Source organism: Oryctolagus cuniculus, chromosome 7, assembly GCF_964237555.1.
Source record: "Oryctolagus cuniculus chromosome 7, mOryCun1.1, whole genome shotgun sequence".
Taxonomy (NCBI): domain Eukaryota; kingdom Metazoa; phylum Chordata; class Mammalia; order Lagomorpha; family Leporidae; genus Oryctolagus; species Oryctolagus cuniculus.
This window is the reverse complement of record NC_091438.1, coordinates 149,936,976-149,962,619: the sequence shown is the minus strand read 5'-3', so window position 1 is coordinate 149,962,619 and position 25,644 is coordinate 149,936,976. Positions and strand designations below refer to the sequence as shown.

Sequence of the window (25,644 nt, the reverse complement as noted above, 5' to 3'; positions counted from 1 at the left end):
GGCATCCCATATGGGTGCTGGTTCGAGTTCCAGCTTCTCTACTTCTGATCCAGCTCTCTGCTATGGCCTGGGAAAGCAGTGAAAGATGGCCCCAAGTCCTTGGGCTCCTGCACCCACGTGGGAGACCTGGAAGAAGCTCCTGGCTTCTGGCTTCAGATCGGCGCAGCTCCGGCCTTTGTGGCCCACTAGGGAGTGAAACAGCAGATGAAAGACCTTTCTCTCTGCCTCTCAAATAAATAAATCTTTAAAAAAAAAAGGTGGGCAAAGGACCTGAACAGACATTTCTCAAAAGAAGAAATACAAATAAATGGTCAATAGGTACATGAAAAAATACTTGGCTTCACTAACCACTATGGAAACACCAAGGGAGAGACGAATGAAGCAATGAAAAGCAGGTGCTATTTGTATTCAAATCCTTTTAGATCATTGTATTTGGACAATTTCTGCTTTTCTACTGTAGATTCCAGTTAGAGTGTGCCACTCAGCCCAGAGACCTACATTTCATGAAAACTTGAAACCTGAAAAGAGCCACCACCATCGGGGAGGGCCACCTTTCTAAACCTGCCACTTCAAAGCAGTTTGCAGCTCCATTCCATTATCTAACTCTGGCTATCACGAATCCTTAATGCTAATTTTCGGACCTCACAGCTTGCAGAATTTGACGTCTATTTGCTGTACAACACATATTTGACTCTTCACTCATTATGTGCACACTTTCAGCTCAGTTAATGTGCCACTGAAGGTATGCAATCTGGCTGGACTGCAGGATTTCTGGGTTAATCACTCGGTTCTGTCAATTCATGTTCCGTAGGCCAGTGATGTACATTAAGCTGTTTAATGAGCCAAGAGGCAATTGTAGCTATTCTGGTCTTTCCGCCATGGGTCTGTTACTTTCATTTTGTATTACCACAAAAGATACACATATTTTTGCCTTGTTTTCTACTTCGTCAGTCAGTTCACACTGGGACATTTGGCAGAGCAAACCTCCAAAAGACTTAATTTTTATAAGTGTATAGTTCCTAAATCCTTTTGTAAAATTAAAAAAAAAATCCTAGGTGCACAGAAGCTCATAGACATTTGTCTTTATGTCTTTGCACTACTGTGTAGCCTCTAACAATGCTTTGCACAGTATGCATTTTCTACAGGCTGACAAATGAAACAAAGCCACAACACACCCTTGCCTCTTGGTATGCAGCACATCACAGCCAATGGACTACATGGATAAAATCAGCACCAGTGATCATCACACTGATTAGACTGTGCAGAGAAAACAAGAGCATATCTAGATACTAATAACAAATGATTTGAGAAAAAAATTAGGAAAATAATCCCATTTCCAAAAGCTAAAACACAACTTAGCTTTGATTTTTAAAAATTTATTTATTTTCACTTTATTTGAAAGACAGAAAGAGTGAGAGAGACAGAGAGCGTTCAGCTTGATTCACTCCCCAAATGCTGGCCAACAGCTGGGTTGGGTCAGGCTGACGCCAGAAGCCTGGCACTTCCTTCAGGTCTCCCATATGCGTGGCAGGGATCCCAGCACTTGAGCTATCAGCTGCTGCCTTCCAGCATGTGCATCAGCAAAAGCTGGAATGGGCAGAGCCGAGACTTTAACCCAGGGACTCTGATGCGGGATGCAGGCATCTGCGTGGCGTGTTAACCTCTGAAACAAATGCTCTCCTATTAAGTATAAATTTTAACCAAGGAGATGGAAGAGCTATCATGTACTGGAAATGTTAAAAAAATTGATGAAAGAAATTAAACACAATTAAAAGGAAAAATATCTTGTGCTCATGGATTGCAAGAATTAACATTGCTAAAATGTCTATACTACCTACGTGATGGCCGTGCCACCTTGAGACTTTGCCAGCAAGAACAACATCACCAGAGGCTGAATCAATAGGGCCTGCCTAATCATGATCTGTGAATCTACAGCTTCGATGCTATCCCTGTCAAAATTCCCATGTATTTTTCGCATGGAACCATAAAAGATCCTGAATTTTGATTTCAAAATATATTATAAAGTAATTGTAATCAAAACAGCATGGGACTGACCTAAGAAAAAGACGTATCAAACAAAGGAACAAGATAGAAAGTCCAGAAAAAGGAGCCGGTGTCGTGGAGCAGTGGGTTCAGCTGGCCCTGCAAGGTCAGCATCTCATTTGGGCACCGTTTTGAGTCCTGGCTGCTCCACTTCTGATCCAGTCCCCTGAGAATGTGCAGCAGAGGATGGGACAAAGTGCTTGGGTACCTGGCCCCAGGTGAAGACCCAGAAAAGCGTTCCAGGCTCCTGGCTACGTCCGGGCCCAGCCATGGCTATGCAGCCATCTGAGGAGTGAACCAGCAGATGGAAGATCTCTTCTTTCCCTCTGCCTTTCAAATCAATAAATAATCTTTATTTTTTTAAAAAAGGAAAGAAACTATGAATTTATACTTAATTGATTTCCAGCAAGAACGGTAAGAATAAACAGTGGGGAAAGGAGAGTCTCTGAGTGGGATAAGAGATCAGCATTACACTGAGAAGAATTAAATTGTGGGGCTGGCTTTGTGCCATAGCAGGTAAAGCTGCCACCTGCAATGCTGGCATCCCACATGGGCACTGGTTGTGCCTGGGCTGCTCTGCTTCTGATCCAGTTCCCTGCTGATAGTCTGAGAAAAGCAGAGAAGATGTCCCAGGTACTTGGGCCCCTGCCACCAATGTGGGAGACCTAGAGGAAGTTCCTGGCTCCTGGCTTCAGCCTGGCCCACCGCTGGCTGTTGTGGCCATCTGGGGAGTGAACCAGAGGATGGAAGATATCTCTCTCCCTGTGTGACTCTCTCTCTTTCTGTATAACTCTGACTTTCAAATAAATAAATAAGTCTAAAAAAAAAAACAACCCAAATTAAATTGGATCCTTATCTTACTCCACATATAAAAATCAACTGATTAAAGACATAAAACAGCTGTAAAACTATAAGAATAAAATATAGGAGGAAAGTTTCATGACACTGGACTGGGCAATACTTTTTTGGATATGACCTTGAAAGCACAGGCAACAAAAGCAAAAACAGACGAATGGGACAATGTGAAAAAAATATGCTTCTGCACAGTAAAGGAAACAGTCAACAGGAAGAACAATCCACAGAACAGGAGAAAATACTTGTAATCATACACCTCCTGTTAATATCCAAAACATTTAAGGAATGCTAAAGCAAGGTAACAAATAACCTCATTAAGACAGGCAAGAGTGGGGCTGGCATTGTGGTGTAGGGGGTAAAGCTGCCACCTGTGATGCCAGCATCCCATATGGACATTGGTTTGTATCCTGGCTGTTCTACTTCCTATCCAGCTCCCTGCTAATAGCCTGGAAAAAACAGTGGAAGATGGCCCAAGCGCTTGGGCCTCTGATGAAGCTCCTGGCTCCTGGCTTCAGTCTGGCCCAGCCCTGGCCGTTGCAGACATCTGGGAAGTGAACCAGCAGATGGAAGATCCCTCACCTCCACCTCTTTCTCTCTCTCTGTAACTCTTTCAAATAAATATATAAATCTTAAAAGGAAAAAAAAGATGGGCAAAGGATCTGAATAGACATTTGAAGATAAGAGTTACAGTTGACCAACAGATACATGAAAAAAATGTCTTAGCATCACTAGTCATTATGGAAATGTGAATTAAAAATCCACAAGACTATTATCACCTCATTTGTTAGCATGGCTTTTATAAAAAAGGTAAAAGATAAGGAAATTCTATTATTTCTGACAATGTGTATAAATCTGGAAGGTATCAGGCTAAGTGAAATAAGCTAGACACCAAAGGACAATTACCTCATCATTTCACTTAAAAAGCTGAACTCATACAAGTGGAGAGTAGAACAGTGGTCACCAAAGGCAGGGAGCTGGGAGAAGTCATGGATGGCAAAAGGCAGGGGGGCTGGTCAATGGATATACAAAGGTACAGAGAGAGGAGGTATCAGTCTTGAGGTCTACTGTACTGCTATAGTTTGAATAACCGACCCCAAATTAATGCAGGAGTTTAAGTCCTAAGTCATAAGTTAAGAGCACTAAGAGGGTTGAAAATTAATCCAATTTTGGGTGTTTATAGGTGGGCTTCTTGGAAGTGACTAAGATCAGATGAGGTCTTAGGGCAGTGAACCCCATGGTGGGTCCTGGTGGCTTGACACAGAGACTACAGATCAACAGAGATAAGACACGGAGACACTCACACCCCCTGTCTCTGCCAGGTCATACCCTGTGCACTGCAGGACTGTGTCAGCGAGAAAGTCAGCAGCAGAGGCTGGCCCAATGCACTTGCCCAATGCTGAGTCTGTGAACCTACAGAACTGTAAGCCAGAATAAAGCACCTTTCTTTATCAAGTTAGCCTGTCTCAAACATTTGTTATCATTAGGAAAAGCTGAATAATACATGCAGCACAAATTCACTATAATCAATAATAATAATGTGTTATTGCATATTTAAAAATAACGAAGAGTAAATTTCAAATGTCTCACTATAGAAATGGCAAATGAAATGGTAGATTTGTTAATTAGCTTAACTTAATCATCCTGCATTATACACATATATCAAAACATCACATTATACCCCATGAATGTATACAATTATGATTTGTCAATTAAATATAATATTAGGGGTGGGCATTTGACCTAGTGGTTAAGACAGCAGCAATATACCCGTGTCCCACTACTGGAGTCCTTGGGTTTGATACCCAGCTCTGGCTCTTTACTCCAGCTTCCTGGGAATGCAGACCCTGGGAGGCAGCAGAGTTGGCTGAAGTAATGAGCGCCTGCTGCCCATGCAGTAGACTTAGACTAAGTTCTCGGCCCAGCCTCAGTTGCTGTGGACATCTAGGAGCTCGCTCTCTCTCTGCATCTAATAAATACAAATTTTAAATATTTAAAAATATACATTAATAAAATAGAATTATCAGCAACATCTTCCATAATTTACATTATATCTTAATAAAAATGTAAATCTTGCTCTATGTAAACAATGAAGAGATCATGAAAATCGAGTAATAAAATAGCATTATGGGCCGGCGCTGCGGCTCACTAGGCTAATCCTCCGCCTTGCAGCGCCGGCACACCGGGTTCTAGTCCCGGTCGGGGCGCCAGATTCTGTCCCGGTTGCCCCTCTTCCAGGCCAGCTCTCTGCTGTGGCCAGGGAGTGCAGTGGAGGATGGCCCAAGTGCTTGGGCCCTGCACCCCATGGGAGACCAGGATAAGTACCTGGCTCCTGCCATTGGATCAGTGCGGTGCGCCGGCTGCAGTGCGCCGGCTGCGGCGGCCATTGGAGGGTGAACCAACGGCAAAAGGAAGACCTTACTCTCTGTCTCCTTCTCTCACTGTCCACTCTGCCTGTCAAAAATAAAAAAAAAAAAAATAGCATTATGACTGATACAAGAGAATCTAACTACAGGTAAAATGAGATAAATAGAAAGAGGCAGGCTGTCGGTGCAGCTCACTAGGCTAATCCTCCGCCTGTGGCGCCGGCACACCGGGTTCTAGTCCTGGTCGGCGCGCCAGATTCTTTCCCGGTTGCCCCTCTTCCAGGCCAGCTCTCTGCTGTGGCCCGGGAGTGCAGTGGAGGATGGCCCAAGTGCTTGGGCCCTGTACCCCATGGGAGACCAGGAGAAGCACCTGGCTCCTGGCTCCGGATCAGCGCTGCGTGCCGGCCACAGTGTGCTGGCCACGGTGGCCACTGGAGGGTGAACCAATGGTAAAGGAAGATCTTTCTTCCTGTCTCTCTCTCTGTCCACTCTGCCTGTCAAAAGAAAAATTTAAAAAAATAAATAAAAAAATAAAAAAAGAAAGAAGTAAACAAGCCTTATACTCCCAGTATCATCTTCCTAGGGCTGTTATAAACAAGGCTACTTAAACTAGATCTTACCTATGAGAACAAATAGAGTCTTCCTCTTTAACTAGTTCTGCCTTTGGAACTTGGCATGCATGTATCTTGAGGTCTGTTACCAAGGCAGAACTGCCATCAGCAGCAATGAACGTTTAAGACAAAGAGTCAAAGGGGAAAAAAGAACTTCCCTCCAACACATTCCAAACTGAAATATTAGTATATCAACTTTCCCACAGGGCACACATTTCATGTCTATTTTCAACTCTGTTTTAGTTCTCAAAGTCATCCCAGCTGTCACTTAAAGTGAACTACACCCATCCACCTCTACTAGACAGTTTTTAAAGTTTTCTGCAATCATTATCTAAAATGACCTTATCAACACTGTTTGAAATGCAACTGCCTAAACAACCTTGTTCCTACCTACATATTTATGGTCCCACTTAATTTGTGTCTTAAAGGTATTCAAGTCCTGAAAATTCCAAGAGGACTGCTTAATGTTGTCTTTGCACAAGGGTGTGTGTGTGCGCGTGCGCCTGTGTGCTTACAGTTGATACAGCATTTGTAAGGAAAATTCCAAAGGATCTAAACTTTATTTGTAAAGTCCATTTAATGTTTTTACTTTATTACATTGCAGCAGTGTGTGCCCTGAAGAGCACTGTAGGGAGAAATGGCTGATTCACAGCTGGTTCACAGGAAACCCCAGTCATCACAGACCTGGGGATCCAGGGACAAACTGCGTGCTTCTCCAGCTGCTTACAAGTTGGCACGTAAGCAATAGCAGCACCCACACAGGCTGATTCCAGATATTCCCCCACAGTATTACAGAAGGACAGAAATCTTTGCATACCTAGATTAAAGAGGCCAAAGACTAGAGCATTTCTGTGCCTCCAATGAAACAGCCTCTCTGGACATAATTCAGACTTTATTTAGAAGGGACTGAGAAATACTAATCTATTTGCAAGAAGCTTCTTGGTGGATAATGACATGGACTTTCTCATTTCCACCTGAGAAAAAGGTGGGCACTTAATTATCAGGATTCTCCACTTAGGAAACAACAGTACAATTTTTACAGGTTTTAGTATTAAGATGGCCTGGGCAAGTCTCTATCAAAAGCTAGGCCTGGGGCCTCTGCAATGTCTACAGCTGCAGAAGGAAGCAAGGTTAAAGAAAGCACAATAATTGCTGAGACACTGAAGTGTTCATCTCATTTCTACTTAAATAAAAGGTTACAACTGTGGTCACTGACAGAAGCAGCAAACCCCCACCACCAATGAAAGTACAGCCACCATGTCTGGACAGGACACGTTTTCTTCAGAGAATCACATAAGGAAATGTAAATATCTGAGATACCCTAGAAACCCAGCGAATACCTTACAAATTCAACTAGTCAATGAAAGCGCCTCATTCTTCTCTGGGTCTTTCTAGACGTGAATCAGCTTCTGAGTACAGTTTGAAGAGACATAAAATGGTAAATAGTAATCTAACATTTTTATTTCCGGAATTTTCTAGGGAATGCATCATAATATATACGTACAAAGTTGATATAATAGTTATTTCAACCATAGTTTCTAGGGACCGCCAAACTATAGCTTTAAGTGAGCTGAGGGCAGGGGTTCTTTTTATGTGATGGTCTGTAGATAAGTTCATTTGCTTTTACTAACATTATACTGGAGTGAACTGCAGATTTCTCTTGAAGCGAGGGAACTCTTGTAGCCTTAAAGGCCAGCAACAGCAGCCAGTTCTGCTAAGTTTGGAGAAATCTGGCTTAATGCTTAAAAATAACTTTTTAATGTTCCTAGGAGCAGCTATACATTTTCCAGGACATTGAAGGTAATGTCATCATTCCCTACAAAACCAAATGAATGTACTTAGGAGACACTCAACCATTACATTATCCTAAGAGGTTGCCATATCTGAAATGACTACAGAAAGGTAGATGGTGGTTTTTTGGATGTGTATTTAGTTTGTAAGAATATGAGCATGTCAAAAACATATTTAAAAAGAGGAAAAAAACTTAAAATAACAAAAATTCTTACATCATTTGACTCAGTGAGTACATACCCAAGTATACACTGAAATGACTATAAGGTGCAGATGTGAATTTGACGTCCAGGCCTCAGGGAGTTTCAGTTCTTTAGCACAGAATAGGCACCTGTCAGTGCAAGGTGTGATTCTGTTTCCTATTTGGTACAATATGGCTCCTAAAGCAAAATTTTCACTGCACGTAATTTTTACCTTAATTTTTTTATTTTAGATTTAATGGTTTAAGATTTTTCAGAGGTCAGGAAGATTCTATGGCTATACCCCAAAGAACCCAATTCATGCACTTATGATGTTGGCATCCAAATACGTGAGAATCTGACAGGAAAGGATGTAACCCTAACGACAGCCAGGTTTCCCCAACCAGCTGCTAGCAAGGGTCAACAAAACCAACCTGGAATAGACCCAATCATTAACAACACGGAGTCACATATATTTCTTTGGAGTCTGAGTAGACAGACAAGTACTTTCTGGCCCAAATAAGCATGATTTACTGAAAAGGATAAGGCTTTAGGTGTAAGTCAATTTTCTAGAATTTTTCTCACAAAAGAAAAGTATTTTCCTGAAAAACCATGCAGAGGTTTATGGGTAAATGAGCTGGTGCAGGCCTCAGTTTCCTTGAGGCCGAGGGTTCTCTATGATCATACTGACATCACGGTATTGGCCTAATGATAATGCACTGAAGGCCAGAAGATAACCTTCATTCCCTAGCACAATCTATACACTGCTACCACATAAACCAGCACAGTATCACTCTATGAGAACTATTCCACATGAACATGTTACAGTGGACACAGTTTTCATCTTCAAACATCAACTACGACCCAAGAGCCCAGAAACTGAACAGCACTCTTGAGGCGGGCACTGACCCTTTGAAATAGTCGTGCTTGCTGAGTTTTTCTGACTGCACCAGTTGATACAGCAGTTGGCCCATATGATCCCTGGTGATCTGGCTCCTTTCCAGTGTGGACTCCACTCCCACTCGCACAAACACATGGAGTAAGTGCTGGGCATTCAGCTCCTCCACACACTGCATGGCTTCCTATTCAACAGTAAAGAAAGGCTTACTCCAAAATCTGGCGTTGAGAGAAATGTTAAATCTTTTATTTATGACAAACTTAGCAGAAAGCTCCATGAACAAGACAGTTTTCATTTTCATGTTTTTAACATAATACAGCTCAGTAAAATGTAGGCTAATATAGACAACAATCATTAAAAAACTAATGGTGTATCTTAATGGACTAATATGCTTAACAATTTAAAGATCATCTAAAGGAATGGAGTGAAAATGCATTTTTCTATACAATGGTTACCCATTTTATGATCACTTAAAAAACTGAAAATGGTATATTATGAGCTAGAAATTCAATGTCACAATTCAAAGACCTTAATGTAGCAACTGAAGTTATTCTGTCTGCACAATCTTCAATGACTTACAAGGTCTTCCTTTGTAGGCAAGGTGGATTTATTTATTTATCCAAGAGGCAGAGTTATGGAGAGAGAGATTTTTCATCTGCTGGTTCACTCCTCAAATGGCTGTAACGGCTAGGGCTGGGTCTCCCATGTGGGTGCAAGGGTCCAAGCACTTGGGCCATCTTCCACTGCTTTCCCAGGACATTAGCAGGGAGCCGGAGGGGAAGTGGAGCAGCTGGGACTAGAACTGGCACTCATATGGGATGCTGGTGCTGCAGGCATAGGCTTAACCTACTATGCCATGGCACCGGCCCCAGAAAGTTAACTTAAGTGATATGGCGAAGCACTGTAACCTGTCGGAAGCCTTTGTGGTACAGGGCTCATTATCTGGTGCTTCCTGTGGAGGGATCTGGTGAGGTCAGTGTTTTTGGTCTGCAGGATAAAATCGTGGCAGCCAGGGTCACTGAGTCACCAACATAGAGTGCAACTCCCTGCATTCAGCTACTGCAATTTGTTTGGTGCCCCGAGTCCAAAATTTTTTGGTTCTATCTTTGAAAAAAGCAACACTGTTGAAGGGAAAAATGCACGAGAAGAGGGCAGTCACATGGCTGCAGAAAGGAACAAGGCTAGCCGTGCCGCGGCTCACTAGGCTAATCCTCCGCCTAGCGGCGCCAGCACACCGGGTTCTAGTTCCGGTTGGGGCGGCCGGGTTCTGTCCCGGTTGCCCCTCTTCCAGGCCAGCTCTCTGCTGTGGCCAGGGAGTGCAGTGGAGGATGGCCCAAGTACTTGGGCCCTGCACCCCATGGGAGACAAGGATAAGTACCTGGCTCCTGCCATTGGATCAGCGCAGTGCGCCAGCCGCAGCGCGCCAGCCACGGCGGCCATTGGAGGGCGAACCAACGGCAAAGGAAGAACTTTGTCTCTCTCTCTCTCTCACTGTCCACTCTGCCTGTCAAAAAATAATAATAAAAAAAAAAAGGAACAAGGCTGGTTTTAGTCTCACACTGATGCTGCTTTTTCCCTCTGCTACTTTATTAACATCTCTTCCATGCTCACTTCTTCTCTAAAAATATTTCAGAACTACAGAGAAAGAGTATTAGAATGTAAAACTGCATTTTCCATTGGTTTGGGCTAGTTCATTTAGAGTTTTGTCTCTAAACATCAAAATAAAATTAGTATTGATACAGTAGTCAATACAAATATTATGGGGGGGGTGAGTGGTACAGTAGTTGACACCACTAGGGATGCCAGCTTCCCACATCAGAATGCCTGAGTTGGAGCCACAGCTTTGCTCTCCATTCCAGCTTCCTGCTAATGTTCAGCCTGGGAGGCAGCAGGTGATGGCTCAAAGTGGTTGGATTCTTTTTTTTTTTTTGACAGGCAGAGTGGACAGTGAGAGAGAGACAGAGAGAAAGGTCTTCCTTTGCCGTTGGTTTACCCTCCAGTGGCCGCCGAGGCCAGCGCGCTGCGGCCGGCGCACCGCGCTGATCCGATGGCAGGAGCCAGGAGCCAGGTGCTTTTCCTGGTCTCCCATGGGGTGCAGGGCCCAAGCACCTGGGCCATCCTCCACTGCACTCCCTGGCCACAGCAGAGGGCTGGCCTGGAAGAGGGGCAACCGGGACAGAATCCGGCGCCCTGACCGGGACTAGAACCCGGTGTGCCGGCGCTGCAAGGCGGAGGATTAGCCTAGTGAGCCACAGCGCCGGCCCTTTTTTTTTTTTTTTTTTTTTTTTTTTGACAGGCAGAGTGAGAGAGAGAGAGACAGAGAGTAAGGTCTTCCTTTTGCTGTTGGTTCACCCTCCAATGGCCACCGCGGCCAGCGCGCTACAGCCGGCACACCGCGCTGATACGATGGCAGGAGCCAGGTACTTATCCTGGTCTCCCATGGGGTGCAGGGCCCAAGCACTTGGGCCATCCTCCACTGCACTCCCTGGCCACAGCAGAGAGCTGGCCTGGAAGAGGGGCAACCAGGACAGAATCTGGCGCCCCAACCGGGACTAGAACCCGGTGTGCCGGCGCTGCAAGGCGGAGGATTAGCCTAGTGAGCCGCAGCGCCGGTCAGTGGTTGGATTCTTGCTACCCATGTGGGAGACTCAGACTGAGTTCCTGGTTCCTGGCTCCTGGCTTAGGCCTGGCCCAATCCTGACTGCTGTGGGCACTTGAGGGAGTGAACAGGTGGAAGAAAGATTTATTTCTCAGCATGGCAACTTGGCATAGTGGGTTAAACTGCTGCCTGCAATGCCAGCATTCTATATGGGCACCAGTTCGTGTCCCAGCTGCTCCACTTCCAATCTAGCTCCCTGATAATGCACCTGGGAAAGCAGCCGAAGATGGCCCAAGTGCTTGGGTCCCTCTACCCATGTGGGAAACCTGGAAGAAGCTCCTGGCTCAGTCTTCAGCCTGACCTTGGCCTGGCCGATTCCTGGTTATTTTAGCCATCTGGGGAGTGAGCCATCAGATGGATGATCTCTCTCTCTTTTTAAGATTTACTTACTTATTTGAGAGATAGAGTTACAGACAGAGAGGTCTTTCATCCGCTGGCTTACTCCCCAAATGGCTGCAATGGCCAGAGCTGAGCCAACCCGAAGCCAGGAGCCAGGAGCTTTTCCTGGGTCTCCCATGAGGGCACAGGGGCCCAAGGACCTGGGCCATCTTCCACTGCTTTCTCAGGCCATAGCAGAAAGCTGGATTGGAAGTGGAGCAGCCAGGACCTGGTGCCCATATGGGATGCCTGCACTGCAGACAGTAGCCTCACCTGCTATGCCACAGCACCAGCCTCTATAAATCTTCAAAAAAGTTTAGTTCTCTCTACCTTTCAAGTAAAAAAATTTTTATTTATTTATTTATTTATTTTTTAAATTTTTTTGACAGGCAGAGTGGACAGTGAGAGAGACAGAGAGAAAGGTCTTCCTTTTGCCGTTGGTTCACCCTCCAATGGCTGCCGTGGCCAGCGCGCTGCGGCCGGCGCACCGCGCTGATCCGATGGCAGGAGCCAGGAGCCAGGTGCTTTTCCTGGTCTCCCATGGGGTGCAGGGCCCAAGCACCTGGGCCATCCTCCACTGCACTCCCTGGCCACAGCAGAGAGCTGGCCTGGAAGAGGGGCAACCGGGACAGAATCCGGCGCCCCAACCGGGACTAGAACCCGGTGTGCCGGCGCCGCTAGGCGGAGGATTAGCCTAGTGAGCCGCGGCACCGGCCAAGTAAAAAATTTTTTGAAAGATGTTGGTTAGGGCTTCCACATCCCATACTGCGGTGCCTGGGTTTGACTCCTGGCTCCTGTCCCTGATTCCTGCTAACATGAACCTAGGAGACAGTTGTGGTGGCTCAAGTGCTTGGGTTCTTGCCACAAATGCTGAACATATAGATCAGGTTCCAGCTCTCAACTTCGGCCCTGGCTCAGCCTGGACTGTCATGGGCATTTGGGGAGTGAATCAGTCGTTAGAAATTTTCTGTCTTCCTCTCTGATTCTTAAATAAATAAATAAATACATTTTTAATATGTTAGGGCATCTCACATTCCATTCTGGAGTGTGGATTCAAGTCCAAGTTGCATCATTTTCCATACAGCTTCCTGCTAATGCATCCTGGCAGGCAGTAGATGATGGCTCAGGTGCTTAGGTTCCTGCCACCCATGTGGGAGACTCGGATAGAGTTCTGGGCTTCTGGCTTTGGTCTGGCCCAGCCCTGACTGTTTCAGCCATTAGGGGAACAAGCTAGAAGATCTCTCTCTCTCTCTCTCTCTCTCTCTCTCTCTCTGTTGCTCTGCCTTTCAAGCTGATGAAAACTTAAATTTTTTTTTAAATTATAAACACACATAAAACCCAATTTCCTAATCTGTAAAAATTGGTATTATAGTAATATCATCTTCAAGCAGATACGATAAGGCTTACTGAGCTAATACGTATAATATATGTAGGACAGAACCAAGCACATAGTAAGCTATCAGTAAATGTCCACCATCACTTGGCTTTTATTGGCGCTCTGCAGGCGGCAGCCCTGTGTACTGCACCATGAAATCCGCAGTCCTAACTGACTCTCTCCCTTCTGCAAGGCAGGCTTGGCCTCAAGATTCTCACAAGAGTCTTCCTGTGGCACGTTAGGAATACTGAGCTTTTTTCCTTCCTAAATCCCAATTCATTACAGGGTCATGTTTTTTTCTTTCAAAGGAGACTTTGTGCATCCTTTGAATTATGTCTGAAGTCAATTTCTACTGCTTTCTTACTCTTTTCATCATTCTCAATTTTTCAATTTTCTCATGAGGTTTTCACATTTCCCATCACTCACTCTACCCCAACCCAAGCTGTGTTGTCCATATACAAGAATACCCATTTTCCAGGAGTCTTTTTTTTTTTTTTAACGTGAGTAGAACTTGTCTTCTTATAAAAAGTTGTGTGGAATTGGTGGGAGAGTGGACAAACGGAATGATGGAATACAATAGAGAGCCCAGAAATAGATCCACATCAGTACAATCAAGTGATCTTTACAAAAATCAAAGGCAAAGCAGTGAAGACCATCTTCTTAACAAATGATGATGGAACAGCTAGATATGCAGATGGAAAAATGCATCTAGAGTGAACTTATACTACATGAAGACTCACTCAGAATGGATCACAGGCCAAAATGCAAAATGCAAACCTAAAATTCCTAGAAGATAACACAGGCAAGAAATCCAGATGACCTTGAGATTGGTGATAACCTTTTTTTTTCATTTTCAATTATCTTTATATACAGAAGATCGATTTAGTATATATTAAGTAAAGATTTCATCAGTTTGCACCCACACAGAACATAAAGTGTAAAGTACTGTTTGAGTACTAGTTATAGCATCAATTTACATTGTACAACACATTAAGGACAGAGGTCCTACATGGGGAGTATGTGCACAGTGACTCCTGTTGTTGACTTAACAATTGACACTCTTGTTTATGGCGTCAATAATCACCCTAGGCTCTTGTCATGGGTTGCCACGGCTATGGAAGCCTTTTGAGTTCACCAACTCTGATCTTATTTAGACAAGGTCATAGTCAAAGTGGAAGTTCTCTCCTTCCTTCAGAGAAAGGTACCTCCTTCTTTGATGGCCCATTCTTTCCACTGGGATCTCACAGAGATCTTTCATTTAGTTTTTTTTTTTTTTTTAAATTTTTTTTTTTGACAGGCAGAGTGGACAGTGAGAGAGAGAGACAGAGAGAAAGGTCTTCCTTTTGCCGTTGGTTCACCCTCCAATGGCCGCCGCGGCCGGCGCGCTGCGGCCGGCGCACCGCGCTGATCCGATGGCAGGAGCCAGGAGCCAGGTGCTTTTCCTGGTCTCCCATGGGGTGCAGGGCCCAAGCACCTGGGCCATCCTCCACTGCACTCCCTGGCCACAGCAGAGGGCTGGCCTGGAAGAGGGGCAACCGGGACAGAATCCGGCGCCCCGACCGGGACTAGAACCCGGTGTGCCGGCGCCGCTAGGCGGAGAATTAGCCTAGTGAGCCGCGGTGTCGGCCTTTTTTTTTTTTTTGCCAGAGTGTCTTGTCTTTCCATGCCTAAAATACTCTCATGGGCTCTTCAGCCAGATCCAAATGCCTTAAGGGCTGATTCTGAGGCCAGAGTGCTGTTAGGACATCTGCCATTCTATGAGCCTGCTGTGTATCCCACTTCACATGTTGGATTGTTCTCTCCCTTTTTTATTCTATCAGTTAGTATTAGCAGATACTAGTCTTGTTTATGTGATCCCTTTGACTCTTTTTTTTTTTTAAGAAGTTAGAATAGCTACAATTGCTTTTCTTTTCTTTTTTTTTTTTTTTTTAAAGATTTATTTTATTTATTTGAAAGAGTTAGAGAGAGAGATAGAGACAGAGAGAGAGGTCTTCCATCTGCTGGTTCACTCCCTAGATGCCCGCAACGGCCGGAGCTGCGCCGATCTGAAGCCAGGAGCTTTTTCCAGGTCTCCCATGGGGGTGCAGGGGCCCAAGGACTTGGGCCATGCGCCACTGCTATCCCAGGCCATAGCAGAGATTTGGATCAGAAGGGGAGCAGCCGGGACTGAAACCGGTGCCCATATGGGATGCCGGCACTTCAGGCCAGGGCTTTAACCCGCTGCGCCACAGCGCCAGTCCCAATCCCTTTGACTCTTAATCCTATCATTATGATCAATTGTGAACTGAAATTGATCACTTTGACTAGTGAGATGGCACCGGTACATACCACCTTGATGGGATTGAATTGGAATCCCCTGGCACATTTTCCAGGAGTATTCTTAACAAATGGATTCCATTATATCAAGTATATTCTTTGTCTCTTTCCAAGTCAGTGTTAATTATTTACTTTGCTATATTTCAAAGGTTTTTTGCAAAGCACTCCTCTCTACCTCCTAGGTGGGAGACCTAGATAGAGTTACAGGCTCCTGGCTTCAGTCTGGTCCAGCCCTGACAATTGTAGGCATCTGGGGAATGAATCAGCAGATGGAAGATTTCTACCTTTCCACCTCTCCAAAAACCAAATGAATAAATAAATAAAACTTAAAAAATATATATATCAAAGTCAATTTGGTTTTCCCTTAGTGGGGATGGATGAGTATATATTCTCTTTTTCCTCTGTTCAATAAAGTGAATTACAGTATTAAGTGAAAAGAAAGTACTTGGCAAAAGTGTATCAGAATTAAACAGACTGAATTGTGTAAGACTTGGATTTGTGCAGGACTCAGTCTAAGTCCTATCAGTTCATGACGACACTGATTTAGACCAGAACAAAATTAGCATTTCTCCCTGTTACAGAACTTTCTGTATTGTTAATTTCTATTTTTAATAAGAATCTCATTTACCTTAAAATCATTAATGTGTAGAAATTCATCAATGATAGACTTAGACTTCCTCTCCACTTCGTCTTCTGACAACGAAGGCTTGTCAGGGACTGACATTGCCGAAGTTTCTGGTTTCACTACTAGGGATGTTAAAAAAAAAACAGTGAGAGAACAAAAATAACAAAAATTACCTTTAAAATGGTGGGATTAGATATTTAGGAGTTTCTTCACTGCTTGTTCATTAAAAGCAAATACAAATTTGAGGAAGCAAGACACTTAAAAGCATAACAGAGAAACCTTTTACTATAGAATAGTACTAAGTAACTTCATAACTACAGTAACAATCAACAAGACTTAGGAACATGATGCACTCTCCTCTTTCAGTTCTTTCTGTACTTGGATTCCTCCACACTGCTTTGTGGGTGGAGGGCACCGGAGGCTTCCCGGCCTCCACAGGTCAGAGCCTTGTCTAACGCAGAGCTCCTCCACACTAGGTTTTGATGCCTGTGAATATGCTCTGACTCTTCCTGTCCCTGAAATGCTGTTCCCTGCAAACCTGTTCCGAATGACCTCCGATCGTGCTCTAGAAACTGCCTCCTATTTATTCTGTGTTTCCGTTTTCACACTTGTTTCATGGGAAGAAGTGTGTCTACCATCTTTTAGGGCTATTAGGAATGAGGAATTAACTACATGTAATACTCAGAACATTACCTGATAAACACAAAGTTCTCAAAAGGTATCAGATGTCATGATGATGATGAAGACAGTGATAGTGACAGTCTCTCCACATCCCTGTTCCCCAATTCAAGGTAGTTCCTTTGTTAAGTAATCTCTTAGAACTAATTTTTGTTCCTTCTTAGAAGCCTTCTCAGATTGCATCTTTTGTGAAATTACTTGGTAAAGGTTTTGCTGACTTAAGGAAAAACAGAGATCAGGCACCTAATACTCACCATTGATGAATACACAAATGACCCAGACAATAAATATACATAAGGCAGCTGGGCTACACTAGACTCCGCACAGACATAGTTTCATATACTATCCTGCTATGTTCAAAAGGACCTAGCACAGGTAAGAAATGCACATGTCCACAAAACTATATGATTTGAGGTCTATGTCATTTGGCAAAAGACATTTCAATCTGTCTCTGAAACCCATTTAGTAATGTAGTTACAAGAAATAATTTAAAGAACAAAACAAATTTGCAAGGTATATAAATATCATAAACAATCTGCATTATTTCATGACTGAGATTTAAAGTGGTGTGGGGGTTTGGCAGGCTAAGCCACTGTGTGGGGTACTCGTAACACAACTTGAGTGCCTAGTTCAAGTTCAAGGCACTCAGTACTTAGGATCCAGCTTCCCGCTAACACATCTGGGAAGCAGAGATGATGTCCAAAATACTGGGTTCCTGCTACCCATGTGGGGGATCCAGATGGAGTTCCTAACTCCTGGCTTCCAGCTGGTCCAGCCCTGGCTGTCAGAAGCATTTTGGGGGGTTAATCAATAATTGGGAGATCTCTCTGTCTCTCTGTCTCTCCCTGTCTGACATGCTACCTTTCAAATAAACAATACGCAAATCTGAAAATAGAAGATGCTGAAAATTCTTTAAACTGGTTTTTTTTATCGCTTTGATTACTGTCCTCCTCCTTCTCATCATTAAAATGACATATAATAACTTTTGAAAATTTGTCTTTATCAGATAACATTCGGAGTGTTTACATGTAATTAATTTCTCATTCATATGACTGTACGTGGGCCTGTGCTGTGGCATAGTGGGTTAGGCTGCAGCCTGCTATACCAGCATACCATACTGGAACGCTGTTCTATTTCCATCCAGCTCCCTGCTACTGTGCCTGGGAAAGTAGCATAACGTAGCAGCGGACGGCCCGAGTGCGTGGGCCCCGTCACTCATGTGGGAGACCTCAGATGGAGGCTCAGACTCTGGTTTCCATCTGGCCCAGCCCCAGCCACTGCGGCCATTTCAGGGAGTGAACCAGCAGATGGAAGATCTCTCTCTTATCCTCGCTCTATATAACTACCTTTAAAGTTAATAAACACATTTTAAAAAATAGATTAATTAATTAATTAACTAATTTGAAAATCAGAGTTAGAGAGAGAGAGTGAGGGAGAGAAAGAGAGATCTTTCATCACTGGTCACTTCCCAGATGGTCACTACAGCCAGGACCAGGCCAGGCTGAAGCCAGGAGCCATGACCTTCTTCTAGGTCTCCTACATGGGTAGCAAGGGTCCAAAGCACTTGAACCATCTGCTGCTGCTTTTCCCAGGCCATCAGCAGGGAAACTGACTGGAAGTAGAGCAGCTGGGACATGAACTGGAGCCCATACGGGATGCCGGCATTGTAGGCAGTGGCTTTACCTACTATACCTACCACTGCATCGGCACATGAATAAATCTTTTTAAAAAAGCAAATAATGGCCTTATAGACAGATGTACTTATCCCCATATAACAAATGAAGAAACTTAAACATAGATAGGCTAGATATATGAGGCAATTTTAGAGTATTATCTGAGAAGCACCTCTAATAATATACACTAATATGCACACATCCAGAGAGCACCAGGATGAAGAAGGCAACAGAAGACAACCTGAAGCCTTCTTTTGTTTCGCCTTGTAATGACTCAATAATGTGAAGATTTCTTTCTCTCTTTCAAGTAGATAAAAATTAAAAAACACTTAAAAATGTGAGAATTTTCAAACTGTGAAGGGCTTTCCACAGTCTGCACTCAATTGGCAACATAAAGAGGGTGTCAAGCAGGTCTGTAGAAATCCACAGCAGAGGAGCCATCAGCACACTACCACCTGCTGGGCACCGGCAGCTGCTCCCTAACTTCTAAGGCACTGGTGCGTAAGCCACTATCAGGTGATGACTCTGACATCCACTGCGGCCTCAAGTCTCTTTTGTGTTAGTCCTTCCAGGTTTAAGGCTCAAGCCACCTGTATCTGCAGGTGCTTGCGCGAAGTCTCACCTGACTCCCGTGCTTTGCTGCGGTCGGCCTCGGAGCTGCTCCGCTCCACATCCGCGCCTCCTGTCAGCTGCTTCACAGTCTCCAGCATCTCTCTCCTCTGCTCTTCTTGGGACTGATTGTCCAACAGGTCTTTGCTGCTGCCACCCCGTGTGAAGGTGTTTGGACGCGACGAGGCAGACGCCAGGGGTTTGTCATTCTTCTCCCGGCCCACACTCCCGCGACTTAAAAGACAAAACAACACTTTTCAAAAAGAAAGACTACCCCATCCTCTATATATTCAAATGGTTCAACAACATTAAGACTTCCTAACAGTAGGCAAAATAATTTTTCACAGGTAGTATTCAAAATATGAGGTACCAATTATGTTTCAAAGTATAACTATTCGTATAAACAAGTGAAATCAGCTCTTTTAAAGGGAACAATTATATAGATACTTTAAAATTTTTTTCTAATGGTAAAAGGGATATCACTTAAATTTTTAAATGTCAGCAGGAATTCTATTTTCCTTTAGAAAGATATTTTAGAAAAAAAAAGTGGGGGCTGGCACTGTGACATAGTGGGCTAAGCCTCTACCTATAGTGCTGGTATCCCACATGGGTGCCAGTTCACATTCCACTGCTCCTCTTCCGATCCAGCTCTCTGCTTATGGCCTGGGAAAGAAGTGGAAGATGGTCCAAGTGCTTGGGCTCCTCACCTGTGTGGGAGACCTGGAAGAAGCTCCTGGCTCCTGGCTTTGGATTGGCCCAGCTCCAGCTGTTGCAGCCATTTGAGGAGTGAACTAGTGGATGGAAGACCTTTCTTTCTATCTCTCCCTCTCTCTGTAACTAACTCTGCCCTCCTAAATAAATAAATAAAATCTTAAAAAAAAAAAAAAAAGAGAGCCGGCGCCGTGGCTCAATAGGCTAATCCTCCACCTTGCGGCGCCGGCACACCGGGTTCTAGTCCCGGTTGGGGCGCCGGATTCTGTCCCGGTTGCCCCTCTTCCAGGCCAGCTCTCTGCTATGGCCAGGGAGTGCAGTGGAGGATGGCCCAGGTGCTTGGGCCCTGCACCCCATGGGAGACCAGGAAAAGCACCTGGCTCCTGGCTCCTGCCAGGATCAGCGCGGTGCGCCGGCTGCAGCGGCGGCCATTGGAGGGTGAACCAGCGGCAAAGGAAGACCTTTCTCTCTCTGTCTCTCTCTCTCACTGTCCACTCTGCCTGTCAAAAAAAAAAAAAAAAAAAAAAAAAAAAAAAGTGTGATAAAAGAATGGGCTAAATGAATGACAGGGAAACAAATACCATAATAACATGATGTTTCTATCTCAAAACTTATGCACTAGGTGGGTGTTGTGGCACAGCGGATTAAGTCACCATTTGGGATGCCCACACCCCATGTCAGAGTGTCGGTTTGAGCCCCGAATCATCTGATTCTTGCTTCCTTCCTTCCTTCCTTTTTTTTTTAAAAAAAGATTTATTTATTTATCTGAAATGCAGAGTTACAGAGAAGGAGAGGTCTTCCATCTGATGTTTCACTCCCCAGATGGCCACAAAGGTCAGAGCTGTGCCGATCCTAAGCCAGGAGCCAGGAGCTTCTTCTGGATCTTCTACACAGGTGCAGGGCACAAGGACTTAAGCCATCTTCCACCGCTTTCTCAGGCCATAGCAGAGAGCTGGATCAGAAGTGGAGCAGCCAGGACTCGAACCAGTGCCCATATGGGATGCCGGCACTGCAGGTGGTGGCTTTACCCGCTATGCCACAGTACCGACCCCTCACCTGCTTTCAATCCAGATTTCTGCTATTGCAGCTGGAAAGGCAGGGGAAGATGGCCCACTTACTTGAGTCCCTGTCATCCTCGTAGGAAACCTGGATGAAGTTCCAGGCTCCTGGCTTTGTCCTGACCTAGCTGTTGCAGGCATTTGAGGAGTAAATCAGCATATGTAAGAGCTCTCACTCTCTCTTATATACCCCTCTCTGTCTTTCAAATAAATAAATATTTAAAAAGAAGAAATTATACAATGGCACTTTATTCAGAACCTTAATGCTTGTTTTTTTTTTTTTTAATGATTTATTTATTTAATTTGAAAGAGTAGCAGAGACAGAGGGAGAGACAGAGAGATCTTCCAACCATTAGAAGATGGCTGCAGCAATGGGCCAGGCTGAAGCCAGGAGCCAGGAGCTTCATGTGGTGCTGACGTCCCATATGGGCACTGGTTTGTGTCCTGGCTGCTCCTCTTCCAATCAAGTTCTCTGCTATGGCCTGGGAAAGCAGTAGAAGATGGTCCCAGTGCTTGGGCCCCTGCATCTGTGTGGGTGAACCGAAGAAGCTCCTGGCTTTGTTTGGCTTAGCTCTGGCCATTGCTGTGGAGTGAACCAGCAGATGGAAGACCTTTCTCTCTGTCTCTCCCTCTCTCTGTCTGTAACTCTACCTCTCATATAAATAAAAAATTTAAAAAAAAAAAACAAAACTATTACAAGCCCTCCTTCATTCTACATAAACCACTCAAAGAGTATCAATTCTACAAAAGCAAAAGATGGCTATTATCATTTGGATGCCGGACATCTCCTAATAAAATATTTAAAAAAACAAAAGACAGAAAAGAAACCCCATATGTTGAAGGCTTGGTGACACTACTGGGAAGGAGAGGAACTTTTAGGAGGTGAGGTCTCGTGGGGGCCCATAGGTGGCCGGGGATGTACCCTGAGAAGGCAGTTTCTTGTGAGAAACTTCTTAGAAAAGCCTGAGTTCGGGCCCAGCTGCTCTCTCTGCCATCCTGGCTTGTCATGTGATCCTTCCTCTGCATGCACTGTCACCTGCCATTGGCCCCTCACCAGAGCCAAAGCCTGTGTCCTGCTGTTTGTACTTTAAACCTACCAAACTGTGAGCTAAATAAACCTTTACCCTTTGTAAGTTTAGCTGTCTCAGGCATTTTGGAGCCTAAAACTAATTCAGCAGTGCAATACTGTTTAAAGACTGGAGAACACTAAAGGACAACCTCGAATGTAACTTGAACTGAGTGACAGAGGTGACAGAGAAGTACAGTGGGGGCTGTCGTGTTCTTTAGCTCACATACTGGGGAGCGCCCACTTATCGTAGAGGTGCCTGCGCATGCCCAGACGTGCATCCAGAGCTCTGGGTGGCCTGACTTCCCTCCCCGGCTCCCCTTCCCTCCCTTCTTTTGGGGTTGGCCTGACTTTCTTTTCCTTCTCTTCTTTTTTTTTTCTTTCTTGCTCTCTTTTTTAATTTTTGTAAAGATTTTTTTCATTAATTTGAAACGTAGAGATACAGGAACAGAGAGTGAGAGGTAGAGATCTTCCATCTGCTGATCCATTCCCCCAAATGCCTGCAACAGCCTGGGCTGGGCCAGGCCAAAGCCAGGAGCCAGGAGCTTCTTCCATGGGTGCAGGGGCTCAAGCACTTGAGTCATCTTCTGATGCTTTCCCAGGCACATTAGCAGGGAGTTGCATTGGAAGTGGAGCCCTGGGGACTTGAACTGGTACCCATATAGTATGCAGGTATTGCAGGGGCAACATAACCCATTATACCCATTACACCACAACACTGGCCCCTTTATTTTTCTTGTCTTTCTTTCTTTTTTTTTTTTTTTAATATTTTATCAATTATTTATTTGAAAGACAGAGTTAGAGAGAGAGAGATCTTCCATCTTCTGGTTCACTCCCCAAATGGCCACAGCGGCCAGGGCTGGGCCAGGTCAAATCCAGGCGCTTCATCTGGGTCTCCCACGGGGGTTCAGGGGCCCAAGCACACAGGCCAACCTCCACTGCTTTCCCAGGCACAATAGCAAGAGCTGGATGGGAAGCGGAGCAGCAGGGTCTTCAATCAGCATTCTGATGTGGGATGCTGGCAGGCAGAGGCTTAAGGAGAATTAGCCATTTGCCAGATAACCTGCTCTTCACTTAAATACCATTTTATGATGCTTCTACCACATAAAATATAATGTATAAAGATTAAAGAAGGAAATCAACTTTAGGGATGAAATAAATACATCCATAGAATTACTATCATAATCTCTCTCCGTGTGTCTGTGAGAGAGAGACAGAGAAAAACAAACATATTGCTAAGCAGGACAGAGTTGACAGTAAGGATGAAGCTGGTGACTCACCTGGTTAGGGTCCTTCGGGAGTCAAACTCTAAAGGTGTGGATGACGTGGACCCTGAGGGTGCTGGTTGCAAAGCAGAGAATCTGTTTAAACTGGAAGCACTTGACCGTAAGGCATCTGCAGGTATTGAGAATTAAAAAAAAAAAAAAAAAAAAAAAAGTAAAAAAAGTCACAAGACTAAAATGCAGCTATTCAAGCAGCTGCCTCCTTGGGTGGGACCCTACCCCGGGCATTTCTAATAAGCTCAAGTGCTACCAATCTCTTGGTCTAGCTCCCACACTACGAGAAGCAACACATTAGAGGGAAACTGTATATAAAACAGAGTTTCGACATCTGTTCATTATAACCATTTGTTCCTCTAAAAATCCAATTAAATTATCCTGGAGAGGGTACAAGGGATGGGAACAGTAAACAGGAAACACGCAAGCAAACCCAGGACAAACTTAGATTTTACTGAAGCTAACCAAATAAATACTGTGATCTAATTTATGCAAAATCATGCATATGGGTTTAAGTGAACAACGAAATTTGTAAAAATTTAAAGGCAAAAAAGTTGAAATTACTTAGTAGAAGGTAGATATGGGAAAGAGGTTAATATTAAAGTTTTCCTTTACCTTGTTGGGCTTCATCAGCTATTAACATGGTCCAAACATTTTCAGTTCTTGGGTAAAATCTCCCCAAATATGATTTTTGATAAAGATACTCAAAACTGTTTAAATCTAATTTTATTCTTTTTATATCTGCTTGACATGAAATGTTTTTCTCAACATGAGTTTCCCTTTTAATTTAGTCACAATAATTTCTATAAGTATATTGAATCTAAGATCAATAACAAAGGAATCTAAAAAGATTAAGATCTTAAATAACCTAACTGAACTAAAAAAATTTATTTACTTTTAAAAAAGATTTATTTACTTTGAAAGGCAGAGTGACAGTGAGAGGAGGAGAAACAGAGAGAGAGAGGAAGATCCACCTTCCATCCACTGGTTCATTCCCCAAATTCCCATAACAGCCAGGGCTGGACCAAGCCTAAGCTAAGAAGCCAGGAACCCCATCTGGGTCTCGCAAATGGGTGGCCAGGACTCAAGTACTTAAGTCATCATCTGCACTTCCCAAGTGCATTAACATGGAAGAGCTGGATCAAAAGCGAAGCAGCTAGTACTTGAACCAGCATTCCAATATCAGATGGGGCATTCCAATATGGGATGTGGACATCCCAAGCAGCAAGTTTAACCAGCTGTGCTACCATGCCTACCCCTAATCAGAAAACTGTTAAAAAATATTTTAAATATGTAAGGATCCTTGGGGTAGGAAAACCTTTATATTACTGAGAAAGGGCCATCAACAAATTTTGGGTATGGTTAGTCTGTAGATCTTTCCCTAAAATTACAGGCAGTGACTGTGCACATGCTAAAAAGTGAACAGTGCGACCAGACCAGTGTCTGAGAGCGACACCCCACACCTACCAGTCTCACTCGCCTTGGCTCCACCGCTGCTGCCTTTGCCCCAGCTGCCCAGCTGTGCTTTAGGGACCAGCTGGATTTTCTCGTCAATTGTGGGCTGTAACATAAGCGACCACAGTCAGTTACAGAAATTCTTCTAGAATGACGTATTCTTTTCTTTTTTTCTTCTTCAGTACAATAAAACCAATTTTACCAAAAAAATTTTTGTTGGGAACCTCAATATAAGAAGCATAAGTTGTAGCTGTTCTCAGTCAAGTGGGATCCTTGTGGCTTCTGAGGCCCTTCCTTGGCCTGCAGTTTCTACAAAACACAGTTTGAAGGCACTGGACTGCAGAATGCATTCAGGTCCTCCTATTTAAGGCTTATTAATTTGCCAAAGGTAAGAAATTTCTAATGATTCCTCCTGAACAATATTGCTCAGTAATTTAAAAAAAACAAACAACAAAAAAAGCAAATATCTAATTACTACAATATTAATTGGTTAACTTCCTTACATGCTTGTCATTAAACAAAGTCATTCGACAAAAAAGTTTCATGTTGGGCTAGGGATGGGGCTAGAATGTATTAAATATTGGTATAATATTCATAAATATTGGAGCTGATGTTGGAAAAACTCTTTAAAGACAGGGTTTTAGTTACAACTGTCTCATGTGGGAACTGGAGATGACAGGAGTACAGTAGTATTCATTTGCAGAATTCCTGCTCTAAGACACAAAGAACCAGAATGTACAAGAACCTTGGGATACAGAATGCTAGGCAATGAGAGATCCAGAGGGTAGAATGTTCTACCAGGAAGCAAAGCTTAACAAAACCAATGAAGATGCAAATGACCTAGCTCATTTTATCTCATTTTTTTCAATGTTTTACTTTTTCTGTCAATTACCTTTTTTTTTTTTTTTTTTTTTATCTTTTATTTAATGAATATAAATTTCCAAAGTACGTCTCATGGGTTACAATGGCTTTCCCCCCCATACCGTCCCTCCCACCCACCACCCTCCCCTTTCCCACTCCCTCT

General features: G+C 43.9%; 1 protein-coding gene across 43 annotated transcripts in view; it reads right to left on the bottom strand.

Annotated features, from left to right (window-relative positions):
- Positions 1-25,644, bottom strand: part of EIF4G3 (eukaryotic translation initiation factor 4 gamma 3) — a 378,821-nt gene that overhangs the window by 28,087 nt on the left and 325,090 nt on the right. For all 43 annotated transcript variants that reach the window (XM_070079133.1, XM_070079138.1, XM_070079134.1 and 40 more), the window contains 5 exons: positions 24,633-24,726; positions 23,169-23,283; positions 19,067-19,287; positions 16,097-16,215; positions 8,752-8,924 (listed from right to left, as the gene is read on the bottom strand). In XM_070079133.1, the coding sequence (XP_069935234.1) occupies positions 8,752-8,924; positions 16,097-16,215; positions 19,067-19,287; positions 23,169-23,283; positions 24,633-24,726 (722 nt within the window). The remainder of the gene's footprint in view (positions 1-8,751; positions 8,925-16,096; positions 16,216-19,066; positions 19,288-23,168; positions 23,284-24,632; positions 24,727-25,644) is intronic.